Raw genomic sequence first — 13,450 nt, forward strand, 5'->3', positions numbered from 1 at the left:
TTTGAGGCAGCCTGCCAAAAATGGCCTTTGTCTTCTTGCAAACTTTAATAACAGAATGCTGCATGTCTGAATCCAATCTGGTGGTATAGTTAGAACAGTGTTTTACTCCTGAGGGTTTCTTTAATCTTTTAGCCAGTTGTTCTTATAGGCTTAAGTTGGATTTTTTTAAAAATGTTTTAGCTTATGAGATTTCACATCTTGCATTATATTCCTCTACAGAAAAAAAGTTGGAATTTTGTATCGGTAATGTAGGTATGAAAAATAGCATTTTATGTGAATACTTGCTTTAAAAACTGACAGTTTTAGATACTTGACAGCCTAATGCATCTTCGAAATTATGTCAGTGGTGTCATGAGACTGACTATGTGTTAACAAGTGTTTATTGGAAAATCAATTTAAAAAACCAAAAAATGAAAAAGTGAAAAAATGATCATTAAGGTAATTTCAATTATTTCCCATTTGGTACCTTAAAATACATAGTATGCACTGTATGATTTTAAATTTTTACTTATATTATGGTTTAAAGTTACCATAAATTCAATGAGTTTTGTGAAGAAAAAGTTTGAGGCATTGATCTAATTCAGTGTTAGATATTTTCATCCCCAAATCTTGCGCACACAAATGAAAATAAGAAAGTGAGATAATATATTCTTATTCTGAAAATGAATACAGCAAAATGATTTTTCCCAGAAACAACACTACTGAATTGTAATGAACAAAGCTTCATATTTGCAATAACTTGATTAATCCTTTAAAAGAAGCATTACTTTTGACTTGCTACTAAATATAGTTTCATATTTGCTTCTCTACTGTTTATTTTCAGAATCTCTCTGTAACAGTCTTTCTTATTTTTTAATGCTGATATCTGTCTATTTCAGAATTAATATTTGCTACAACCAGAGATTAAAATGATATGACTAGAGCTTTAAATAATTTGGTTTTGATAGCCCCATCATTTTCTGAGAACTTGGAACRGAATTTGGACTCTGCTTCTGTACTATCCTAGATTATAATGCCATCCTTGCCTAATGAAGGAGGTATGTGAGTTATGTATTTTTAATGTATCCTATTAATTATTTCAATATACTTGTACCTCTAAATTAATTAAATGTTTGTAACAGACTAGCTCAGATGTTGCTTTGTGGTGAGGCACTTGTAGTTCATTTGTATACATTATTTGAGTTATAGTCATGTTGATTGTTACAACCTTATATTTCAAAGATAACCATGGAACCACTCATCTGACTTTGAGTTCGGAACTACCTTATCAAAGCACAATTAAAAGAAAAGTCAGGAAGAAGAAGAAGAAGAATGGAGTCATCACAGCAAATGTTGCTGGCACAAAATACGAAATTGGTAGGAAACTACATATTTTTTCATCATAATAGCCATTGACGTGAATGAATTGCTAACTAATGGGGTGAATTAATGGACTCTGCAACAAGCTGACAGTGAGTCATTTCCAAAGGATTTTCTTTTCTAAGAAGCCTTTGTTCTTTTTTTAACATCTAGTTGATAGTTTTGCACACTGTGCATCTATTACTCTCCATTTGTTACTCAGGAAAAGGCCCTGAAATGCAAAAAAAAAAAATTAATTAATCAAAGAAGCTGAAAAAAATCTTAATTATGAGTTGCATACGTGTTGGGGAGTATATGTAAAGCTTTAAAAGATGAAAAGGGTAAGTTTAATGTTAAATACAGGGATCCCTTATACAGAGATTTCTTGATTAAAATCTACTCATGTTTTATATTTTGATTCTTGGGGCTACTATCACACTAAATTTGTAGTTTGTCTTTCTGTTGTAGAAGAAAAAGCATACTAGCATACAAAACTAGAATAATATAATTTGGCTTCAGCATTTTAAATAGCAGGCTTGTGGGAACAACTTTATAGTTCAAGCTTTTGGTGGAATATGAGAAGAGAATTTGGGAGGTGGGACCACTGCTGACTCTTGGTTAACAGTAAACAATGACACTAAATATATGCTTCTATTCAGCCTGTAATTTGCATGACGAGTTTGTTCTGATAGCTCTCCAAAAACAAAAAAAACCCCAACCAACCAAACAAAAAAAACCCCAAAACACCAAATGGCTCAGTATCAAGGCATGAAGCTTTTCCTTCTCAATGGAATAGTTATTTGTGCCTGAAGAATAACACTTCCTTCAGCCTTATCTCCTTCCAACTATATAAATGGTTCAAGGAGTTTTCCAGAGAAGTCAGAGCTAAAAATTATTTCTGAGACTCGCAGTGACATCTGTTCCATATGGACCATTTAGATGGGAAGCAGATCCAGTATTTCTCTCTGGCTCAGGTTTTGAACCAAAAGTAGTGACAAATTTTCAAACTCCAAGCACAGAATACTGAAATGGACCTTGCTGACTTTTACCAGGTGGGGAAGATGTAAAAATCCAGAGATATGTCCTCTCTGGGGAGAGGTATCAGAATAAAAATTCATTATGCAGATAGCAAAGTGGATAGTTTAAGGTAGAAGAATATATATATATATTTGTTTTGTGAGTTTTTCAGAAAAGTCTTTTCTCCTAGAACCTGAGTAATGTCTCAAATTTCCCCAAACTTTTATATTTTTTAAATTTTTCTCTTTTTGATGTTCAAATAATGCATCATTTGCTCTTGCAACTACTGTACCTTGCCTTGAGAAGCCGCCTTGTTTCCTGTCTGCAGTGACACTTATATTCACCACTGTTTTAAAATTAACGTCTATGATAGCTAAGATTAAGTCTTAAAGCCATTCAAGTGCAAGCGGACTTGACTAAATCATTGTGGCATGCCTTGAAGCTCTTTACGGTTCCTATTAGTGGTTGCACTGTGCTTCCAGCCTCAGTACAAGGTCCTATAGTGACAGATTTGCAATAGACTGATAGAAATACTACAAGTTAAATAATAACTTGCATACTAATATTGTTCTCTGGCAAAGGGCTGAATATTGAAAAAGTTCAAAATATTTTTTTTAATTTTGAATATCTCTTTTAGATATTCAGAATATTTCTAAACTATGTAATTTCTTTGTAGTACGTGTAGTAATACGAGAAATGGGATTTGTGAAAACACGTGATGAAGATGAAACAGCAAATCTTATTTGGAGTGATTGTGCTGTGCAACAAGAAAAGATTGCTGAGCTTCGGAACTACCAGGTAGAGTGGGAGATGGCATTTCTGAATGGCCAGTAAGCTGTTTCAGGCTGAAACATTCCTTGATATGCCACTCTTGGTCAGTTACATCTGCATGGAGAGAAAACACAAAACAAAGCAAAAACAACCAGACCGCAACAAAGTCAACCACATATTTTTAAATCCTATTCTCTTTTCCAGAGTTATTTGTTCATACTGTTTGGAACCTGGTGTTTAAATATTTGGGGCTGTTCTCTCATGCTTTTGTCTGCCAGTTGGGTGTTGTGATTGATCAAAGAGTTTGAAAGAAGATGCAAAACATCATTTATAAGTTGCTCATAAGCTTTTAGGAAGCAAGTTAAGCAGAGCCTCTCTCCCTAGTCTTTGTGAATAAATAATTCCTTTTTTGCTATTACTTTGTGACAGCATTCTTTGTTCCTAGATAACTTTTTGAGTGAAAGAATGATAGATCCTCCTTTCATATGAAGTGAAATCAATGGGGATGCTCAGGTGAAAATCTGTTGGAGAAGGAGAACACAATTTATAGTATCCTTAGTAGTGTTAGGGATACCCAGGTTAACATTAGATATTCTTTTGGATGATTTATATATAGTATTAACTACATTTGTGTGAATATGTAGTTGAATGTTTTAAATGATTTCTTGTAATAGTTACGACAGGAAAACTAAAAAGTTCAACTTCCTTTCATTTTTCTCTCCTACCTCAGAGAATCAACCATTTTCCAGGAATGGGAGAGATCTGCAGAAAGGATTTCCTGGCAAGAAACATGACTAAGTAATCTTTTTCTTTTAACATTAAGAAGTTTTTCAGCCATGTTATTTAATGCAATACAGTACTAATTTACCACTTGTGAAGTTTGTTTATTTTTACTGAGAGGCTATAATAGAACCAATGATAGTTTCCAAGGTTCCTTAATAGCTTTAGCTTTGGTCCTGGGTCTGTGGCATCTGAGTGGACTATTGTATCTCTGCTGTTGACTTCAGTGGAAAATAATTTGAGTTCAGTTCTCTTTCTACATGCTGCAGAATGCCGGATAGGGCCTTAAATTATTAGATAATACATGTAATACATAATACACCCAGGCATATATCATGTAATGGTAGAACAGGAAAAATGACTAATACCTGGGTGAATATTATCTGTTTAAAGTAATTAGTGACTATATTTTTGTATATATCAAATGCAAAAATGTGAAGTGTCTTACTGTTTATAGAAGAGTCAGAGAGACTCATTTGTCTCAGTAAATTCTCCTGACTCTAGTGAAATAACTGGGTTCTGAAGAATTATATTAGCTAAGAATCTGTGAGTAAGACCTGTTAGAAAACAATGCTAAATAATGATTCATCTGCCTGGTAATAAGTAAGAGTTTAGGGAGAAATCTGTGTGAATATTTTGATTCTTCTAGGCTAAATTACTTCAAACAGCGATTAAAAACAAGTTAATGTTTTGGCCCCAAATCTTACCTATAGTACACCATTACCAAAACAGAATTTATTTTCATATATTCCTGTAATTAGTGTGATATCTCCTCTCTCTCTTGTTCTCCCTTTTCTGTTTTGTAAATGCTAATTATAGTATGTAGAATGTATACAGATATTCTGGTGCAAATATTATTTGCATTGCTATATTGCTCATGTGTCCTACCTGTGGTTCAAAACCCCATTGCATCAATAAATGCTATACAAGCACTTCTCACTGCCCCTTCCAGACCAAAACTCTAAGTAAAAGCATAGAGATAATACATGGATGCAAACAGCTATTTGGAGATATCCTGGAAACAGTGGAACAATATTGGTCAGCATGGTAAGCAATGGTATCATTGTGTATTGCTACAGTTCTGTAATGTTTGGAAAAAAAAAAAGGGGGGGGGAAGCTTATGTTATCATGCTCACATTATTTTCAAATATAGTCTGATAATATCTCTCTCAACCTGCTGAATTCTCAGTTTGTGACACATTCTGAAGGTATTGAATATGGGAATTACACATTATACATAAAGCGGAACAATTTCTCTGATATGATAACTCTGGGTCAAATATATGTGTTATGACTTCACTTAATGTCAGTAGATACACTGGGGTTTTATCAGTCTGTTTTTCATAATACTGGCCTCACAATTCAGTACTTGGTATTCATAATTCACAAAAATCAAAGTGATATACCTTGAGACAGCTTGTGGAATAGACACGTGTATGTCAAAACAAGTCAGTTGCATGTGTCTGGGAAGGTGTGGAATGGAGGATTTTGTTCCATTTAGCTGCTGTTCTGTCTTAATATTTATTTGAACAGGGAAGTGTAGAAACTAATTCTGTTCTCATGCTTTTCTGCTGCATACAGTCTTTTCTATTTACTTGTTTTCTTATTTGCAGCATATACTGCTTTTTTGGATCAACCCACATTTGAACTATGCTAGTTTTCCTTGAGATGGTGCTGGATTGTTGGTGACATCTTAAAAAAAAATTATTTTCCCTTTTTTTGCTTCCCTTAGACAGCTCCTTTAGTAACAGTTGCATTTTCAGTATGATCAAGTACAGCTCTTGGATTTTGATGAGGCAATGAAACATGAGGACAACCAAGAACAGAGTTCATTTTTTCAAAGAGAGGCTGCGGATATCCAGAACTTACCTATTTATCTCTACAGCCATTCATTTGGGGAAGTAGACAAACAACATAAAGTGGCAATGAAAGGATTTAGAATAAAATTTTATTCCTAAAATGATATATAATTTAAGAGTTAGAGGTGCATATAAGAAACACTTGCATATTTAGCACTGTTGTGCATGGTAGCATATTGTGCCATTTGCATTGGTCATAAATGGAGAGGAGATGACTAGAAATTGAGGTGCAGAGGAACGCAAGGGGTTTGGTAAGAGATTTCATTACAAAGGTCTCTTAGATGTGATAGCAAATCTATGAACAATTACATTTTTTGGGCCGTTCTGAGGAGATGTTACTGCGCAGGATCTGCTGTAAATTCCTATTTCAGAGTTTGAAACTGAATGTCAGGACTTAATACCTCAGTCTGTCTGTCAGTAAAGAGTATAATGCTAAATAACATTTGCCACATAGCAGTCATCATGAGATCTAATTAACGAGCCATATTTGCCAAGTGCCCCTAGGAAGATTTGATGTGCTGAGATAAAATGCCCTCTCAAAAACCAACAATTTTAATGATGACTTTTGTAATACAAAACTGGAGCTTTTTGACCTTTATTGGCAAGTTTCAAAATGTTATTTTAATCACATGCTGTATTCAAGTAACTGTGATCAGTTTACTTCAACAGTTGTAGAATTAGGATAAAATAAGCATAGTCTATAGTATAGTTCTGTACATTCAGTTCAAAATAATTTTTTTTTAATTTACAAATTAAATTTTAGAAAGGAGTTTGCTCCAATGACAGGAAAAAATAACAGCAAACTCCTGATAATTGACTCTTACAGACTAGCTGTGGTTTGTGGATCATTGAGTGTTCATGAAACAACTGCTGAAAATTGATGGAGAGTGGACTAGTGTTTATTCTTCATTTTCTTTTACTTCATTCCCTGTCATTATACTGGTCTCACTCTTCTATTTTGTGCAAGCTGTTGGGAATGGGGCAGAAGAKTGAACCTCCCTGCCTCTGAGAGGCAAATGCTACTGGGGAGGAATTGCTCTTCAGAAGAAAGTGGAACTGTTGTTACAGGCCAACATCCAGGCCTTTCCCAGTTGGAGAGCTCTGTGGCTTTTGCATGCAGAAGGGTGGAAAGGAACAGTGTAACATGTGGCGTGTGTAATGTGGGAGAAGAGGACCAAACAGAAAAGGTAGGAACACAGAGTAACTGAACAGATAGAAGCAGCAATGTAGCTGAGAACAAAAGGAGGCACGAGCATCATTTTGAAGGGGAATAATCAGCACACTGGAAAAAACAAAATTAGGTGGTAGTGTAGGGTTAACTGGATCTTGATTTCTGTGAATGGTCTGTTAGAGATCCTCCTCATGTGAGTGATAGGTGTGGATGCAGTTAGTGGGTGAGAAGGCGTACAGGATGAATGGGAAAGAGAACATGGACGTGGATGGTCTTTTATGCATCACCTTTGGTGCTTACATTTAAAAGGTTTGTGGACTGATCATGGTCCAAGAATCGTTCTCATCTATACCTACCCACTAACCTCCTTTCATACTTGGAAAGTCAGAAGATCTTGAAACGTAGGCAGTGAACCCATGTTATTAGATTGACAAGTCATGACTTTAGTAACCCACGTTTTTTTCAAAACATTTGATTCTTTGGCACAGAAAGCATTCTGGCAAGCGTGCTTGTTGGACACGGGCACAGTCTGACCACATTCATGAGTTAGAATACCACTTAGAGGAACAATAACTTCTTGTTTAATCTCAGACCTCCTTGTAAGGACTGTAAAGGCTAAAGGACAGAGCAGCACAGTAAAGAAATGGTTAAACACAGTAGTGGGTAACGTGTTGGAAAACAGGGCTATTGTAATGGAATAGGTCTTGTTTCAGCAAGCTGCTTGATGATCCTAAACCATTTTCTGAATAGGGCCAGGCAGGGAAAGAACAACACTGAATTCTTCTATTAAAAGTTTTAGTGAGCACCAGAATTTGTAAACAATAAGTGTTCAGCTTCATATTATTAAGTGTTCAAAGTCTATTCAGTTATGCATAAGATACAGAAAGTCATATAGTATTGATGTATTTGCAGTTTTAAAATAACATTAATATATCTATAATACCATGAAATTATATTATTTGAGTAGGGTATATAAGTATTGAAACCTGTAAATGAGTTAAATGTCAAGTTTCTGTCATGTAACACACTTCAGGATGTATATGTAAGTAATTTGGATAGGGATGGAAACTCTAACACCAATATCCCTTGTTGCATAAAAATAGGATAAGTTCTGGCTAAATACACTATTCAATTAACAAGATAATAACATTTGTACATATATAGTGGGTAGAGAATGGTTTAGAAATATGCATGAATGATGAATTGTAATATCTATTTTTTAACTTATCTGAATATTTGATGGCTTGCATCAAACCAGATCTTTAACTATGATAGTTACAATAAAGCTGTAGAAGCACTGAACCTCATGCAGTGCTTCAAAACTACTGTAGCTATTATAGTTTATGGCAGAGTGTTTCTTGGGTAGTTAGATAAACAATTTGGTGACAGTGTATCTATTATACTACTAGTCTTGGCTACAGTCCTAGTCTTACAGATGCGGTTGGCAGTTCTGTAATTTCTGTTAGCGTCTGAGCCACTTAAAGAAAAAGTGACTTATTGCTGCATGAGGAGTATAGTGTAGGCTTGTAGTAGAATTAAAAAATTTGGAATTATATTGTCTCTTTTGCATTTAAGTTATCCTGATACTATTAGTTTCCATTAGAAGAGCAGAAGTGTACCTAAATCTGCAATTAATTAAAAGCTATTAAAATTCATCATAGTGGTATTTTTTTTAAATCAAAGTTTGGATGACTTGCTATGTCAGGTCTTTTTTTTTTTTTTTTTTTTTTTTAAACTTTCAGTCGTGTTCTGTTGGTCTGTGGATATTCATATTTTAGATGTGTTCACACTGCATGTTAAAGTAGTGTCAAGTTACCCAAACTGACTTCATATGAGCTGCTCTGAGTACCTGAAACAAGCTAGCTGCATTAGTATTGAACTTGGTGAGGACTCATTTATCCTGCTGTGACCTCTGGGATACTAATCTATGTAGTACCACCAAATGCACATTGCCTCTATAGCTTGGCTGCTACCAGTATTCAAACTATCTTGCTTAAAACTAACTCAAGTGTATCTAGCCAGTACCGCAGTCTGGTGCGGGTATGTGCTTGCTATCTGCCAGAGGTACAGCTTGCTGCTGCTTTGGGTGATGGAGACTTCTAACTAACAGTAGTCACTGAATTCTCTGGTGTTCTTCCTCTTTTATTCCTCTTTCCTGCGTTCAGGCATCATAGCTACAAAATCAGGTATGCTTGCCACCTCAGCTGCCCCCACCTGTTAAAGCAGGGAGATCAGGAACTTGCTGCATCCTTCAATGAAATTCAGTTTAAGAAATTGTTCCCTAAGATGCCTTGACCTTATTTTTTAGTTAGTACTTATAATTTTTTTCCTTGTCTTGTCTTGCATTTCCTTACTTTCTTTTGACTAAATAAGGTGTTCAGGGAATCTTAATCACAATATGTTGGTGCCAAGCATCAATCTAAACTTACATGTTTTGCTCTACTTTGGAGGTGCCTGTGCAGTCGCTTGGCCTGTGTCAAGGTCAACTTGCTACATATTCTTACTTTTGAAATATCTTTGAAGACCAGTAAGGAACAAAAAACCCTTCTTGAATTACTTCCACTTTCTTTTAAGTTCAGTCCTTGTTATTAATATTTTTCATACCCATGAAGAAACTCCAAGGTCATTTTTTTAGGTTGGTCTCCATTTACATTTAATCTTTGCCAGGACTTAAATTTGGCTTTTGGGTCTTTCTGGCCCCAAGGGTGTGTGTGTTTTTTTTTTTTTKTTTTTTTTTTTGCTAACTAACATGTAATATGTTAAGCATCAAGAGATTTGCTTTGTGGTCTGAAACACAATTAGCTTTCTCCCTTCCCCTTTCGTTCCACCCATGAAGTGAGACACTTCTTTTTTCTTTAATTCTTGAAGTGTTTTGGCATTATATTACAGGATCTCCCTCCAGACAAAAATAGCCCTATTGAGGATATGTCCAAAAAAATGAACAACCCCCAAAATCTATACCAATATGAAAATTAAAACATATGCCAAAATGCTACAAAAAAAAAATAAAATAGGGAGGACAGGAGTCTCTGTCAGGAAGGGAAAGATTTACAATCACGTGGTCTGTTGTAAGTTTCCTCTTTCTAAGAACAGGACTATCATTAAATCATCTGACTAACTGAACAAAAGATGTAACAGAATTGAGATGAATGCCAATAAGATAGTAAGATAATAAGATATGGTAATAAGCAATAATGCATTAAATAGTCAGCTTTTGTTGTTCTTAAAGTAGGCATATGAGTACATCATAGAGAACTAACTATTCTTAACTAACCATAGATGTTTGTTCTCCTGTTACAGTACTTTGCCAGTAAAATCACCTTGTCAGATTTTGTAAATGCTGTTTAATCCTAGGATTAATACATGAAAGTAGTTAAAAGATTTCAACTCTATTACGCTTTTTTGCAGAATGATCAAGTGTCAGCCTCAGGAGTATAGTTTTATTCCTCGAACGTGGATCTTCCCTGCAGAATACACACAGTTTCAGAACTATGTAAAAGAACTGAAGAAGAAACGTAGACAGAAAACTTTCATAGTCAAACCAGCTAATGGTGCAATGGGGCATGGGTAAGCTGCACGTTAACTTCAGTCTTCCTACCTACAAAAGGCGAAATCTTAAAAAACCCCAAAGTAAATAAATAAAAAAACCCAAACAAATGATTACAAATTTTGAGATTAAAACAGCTTTTTTTTTTTTTTTAATCCAGTGCTATTTACAACATTATCTGGAGCAGTGTATTAGTAAGAAGTTTGTAGTTGAAGTTGTATGATCAGTATAAGAAAGTTAATGTATTGGACAAATGCATACCAACCAGCACAGCTGAAATATAAAGCTAAATGGAAGTGGTAATTTAGTGTTCTGAATGTGTCATGTATCATAAAATAGTAAAGGGTAGAATTAAGATAACAAAGCTATGGGAATTCAGAGTTAGAGTTAATATTGATACACTGAAAAATATTAGCTATTGCAATTATTTGAAAGCCTCTATACTCTAGGAATGCCAGTTTACAGTCTGTATATAAATGATTTTTCATTCTGATGTGGGCAAACTGGAATACAGAAATACTGAGCCTGATCTTACCATCCGTAGTCATACCAATTGGTATCTTGCTCTGCAAATGGTATCACTATGTCAAGTTACCCCTAAAATTCTTTGAAGTCTGTATCTCAGGCAGAAGTTATGACAGAGCGAGACTGGAAGCCTATTTTTAGAGCTGCATGGGGAAGAATAATGGCAGAAGCTAGAGACTTCATTCTGCCAAGCAACTTCTAACTGCAGAAGGAATGCATTATTACAAATTGTTGAATCAGGGGAAGTAGAAAGTTATTTTGAAATGGCTCATTGCCTTTTTTTCATCCAGTGAAGTATCATGAAGGACAGGAAAATAAAAACCACATAAGTGAATGACACTTTTTCTCAACCCTGTGAATCAATTACATGTCTCTTTCTTGACACAGACTTTTGCCTACCTGGCTGTGTGACCATGAAAATGTATTTCAAAGAGTTATGTCAAAGTTCCATGTTTTTAAATTAACCTTTGTTTTTAACCAGAATCTCTTTAATAAGAAATGGAGAAAAACTACAAGCCCAGGATCACTTGATTGTCCAGGAATATCTTGACAAACCCTTTCTTATGGAAGGCTACAAGTTTGATTTACGCATATATATTCTTGTAACTTCCTGTGATCCATTAAAAATATTTTTATATCATGATGGACTGGTGAGAATGGGCACAGAGAAGTATCATCCACCCAGTGACTCAAATTTGGTAAGTTGATGTTCATTCCAATTTATCCCTTTTGTGTGTAGAATTTTACCAGAGTAGTGTTTGGAGGAGGAAAAATAAGATAAGTATGTGACATGAGATTTAATTTGATATTTATATGGCAGAACTTGTGCGTTGTTACTGAAGAGGGAAAAACTCAAAATGAAAGATATTCCACTCTTTCTTTTTTTCCTGTCAGAATTGCAATTATAGCCTTATATTACTTATGCATTCAAATTTTATGACTTTTATATATGCATGCTAAAGAGTTTAAATATTCCCTAAAAGCAAGCAAAAGATATCAATTTTTAATATTCAAACCAGAACAAAAGAAAAAGATAGTTGCTTCAAGAACAGTTATCACAGAATCACAGAATGGTTGAGGTTGGAAGGGACCTCTGGAGATCATCTAGTCCAACCCCCCTGCTCAAGCAGGGTCACCTAGAGCACATTGCACAGGATCGCATCCAGGCGGGTTTTGAATATCTCCAGAGAAGGAGACTCCACAACCTCTCTGGGAAACCTGTTCCAGTGCTCTGTCACCCTCACAGTGAAGAAGTTTTTCCTCATGTTCAGATGGAAGCGTCTGTGTTTCAGTTTGTGCCCGTTGCCTCTCCTCCTGTTGCTCGGCACCACTGAAAAGAGTCTGGTCCCATCCTCTCGACACCCTCCCTTCAGATACTTGTACACATTGATAAGATCTCCTCTCAGCCTTCTCTTCTCCAGGCTAAACAGGCCCAGCTCTCTCAGCCTTTCCTCATRAGAGAGATGTTCCAGTCCCCTAATCATCTTTGTAGCCCTTCACTGGACTTGCTCCAGTAGTGCCACATCCCTCTTGTACTGGGGAGCCCAGAACTGGACGCAGTACTCCAGATGTGGCCTCACCAGGGCTGAGTAGAGGGGGAGGATCATCTCCCTCGACCTGCTGGCAACACTCTTCCTGATGCACCCCAGGATACCATTGGTCTTCTTGGCCACAAGGGCACATTGCTGCCTCATGSTTAACTTGGTGTCCACCAGCACTCCCAGGTCCTTCTCTGCAGAGCTGCTTTCCAGCAGGTCAGCCCCCAACCTGTCCTGGTGCTGGGGGTTATTCCTCCCCAGGTGYAGGACCCTGCACTTGCCTTTGTTGAACTTCATGAGGTTCCTCTCCGCCCACCTCTCCAGCCTGTCCAGGTCTCTCTGAATGGCAGCACAGCCCTCTGGTGTATCCGCCACTCCTCCCAGTTTTGTATCGTCAGCAAACTTGCTGAGGGTGCACTCTGTCCCTTCATCCAGGTCATTGATGAAGAAGTTGAACAGGGCTGGACCCAGTACTGACCCCTGGGGGACACCGCTAGCTACAGGCTTCCAACTAGACTCTGCACCGCTGATCACAACCCTCTGAGCTCTGCCATTCAGCCAGTTCTCAATCCACCTCACTGTCCACTCATCTAGGCCACACTTCCTGAGCTTGTCTATGAGGATGTTATGGGAGACAGTGTCAAAAGCCTTGCTGAAGTCAAGGGAGACAACATCCACTGCTCTCCCCTCATCTACCCAGCCAGTCATTCCATCATAGAAGGCTATCAGATTGGTTAGGCATGATTTCCCCTTGGTGAAGCCATGCTGACTACTCCTGATCACCTTCTTTTCCTCCACATGCTTGGAGATGGCCTCCAGGATGAGCTGCTCCATCACCTTTCCAGGGATGCAGGTGAGGCTGACTGGCCTGTAGTTCCCTGGGTCCTCCTTCTTGCCCTTTTTG

General features: G+C 36.7%; 1 protein-coding gene across 1 annotated transcript in view; it reads left to right on the top strand.

Moving 5' to 3' along the window:
• The first annotated feature begins 875 nt into the window (after positions 1–875).
• The window catches only part of TTLL7 (tubulin tyrosine ligase like 7), a 57,608-nt gene continuing 45,033 nt past the window's right edge, over positions 876–13,450 (top strand). Inside the window, exons 1-6 of the mRNA XM_026057640.1 lie at positions 876–1,037; positions 1,222–1,356; positions 3,032–3,153; positions 3,857–3,924; positions 10,345–10,503; positions 11,490–11,706. Coding sequence (XP_025913425.1) covers positions 1,013–1,037; positions 1,222–1,356; positions 3,032–3,153; positions 3,857–3,924; positions 10,345–10,503; positions 11,490–11,706 — 726 coding nt within the window. The 5' untranslated portion in view covers positions 876–1,012. The remainder of the gene's footprint in view (positions 1,038–1,221; positions 1,357–3,031; positions 3,154–3,856; positions 3,925–10,344; positions 10,504–11,489; positions 11,707–13,450) is intronic.

This window comes from Apteryx rowi, unplaced genomic scaffold (assembly GCF_003343035.1).
Source record: "Apteryx rowi isolate R43461 unplaced genomic scaffold, aptRow1 scaffold_14, whole genome shotgun sequence".
Taxonomy (NCBI): Eukaryota; Metazoa; Chordata; class Aves; order Apterygiformes; family Apterygidae; genus Apteryx; species Apteryx rowi.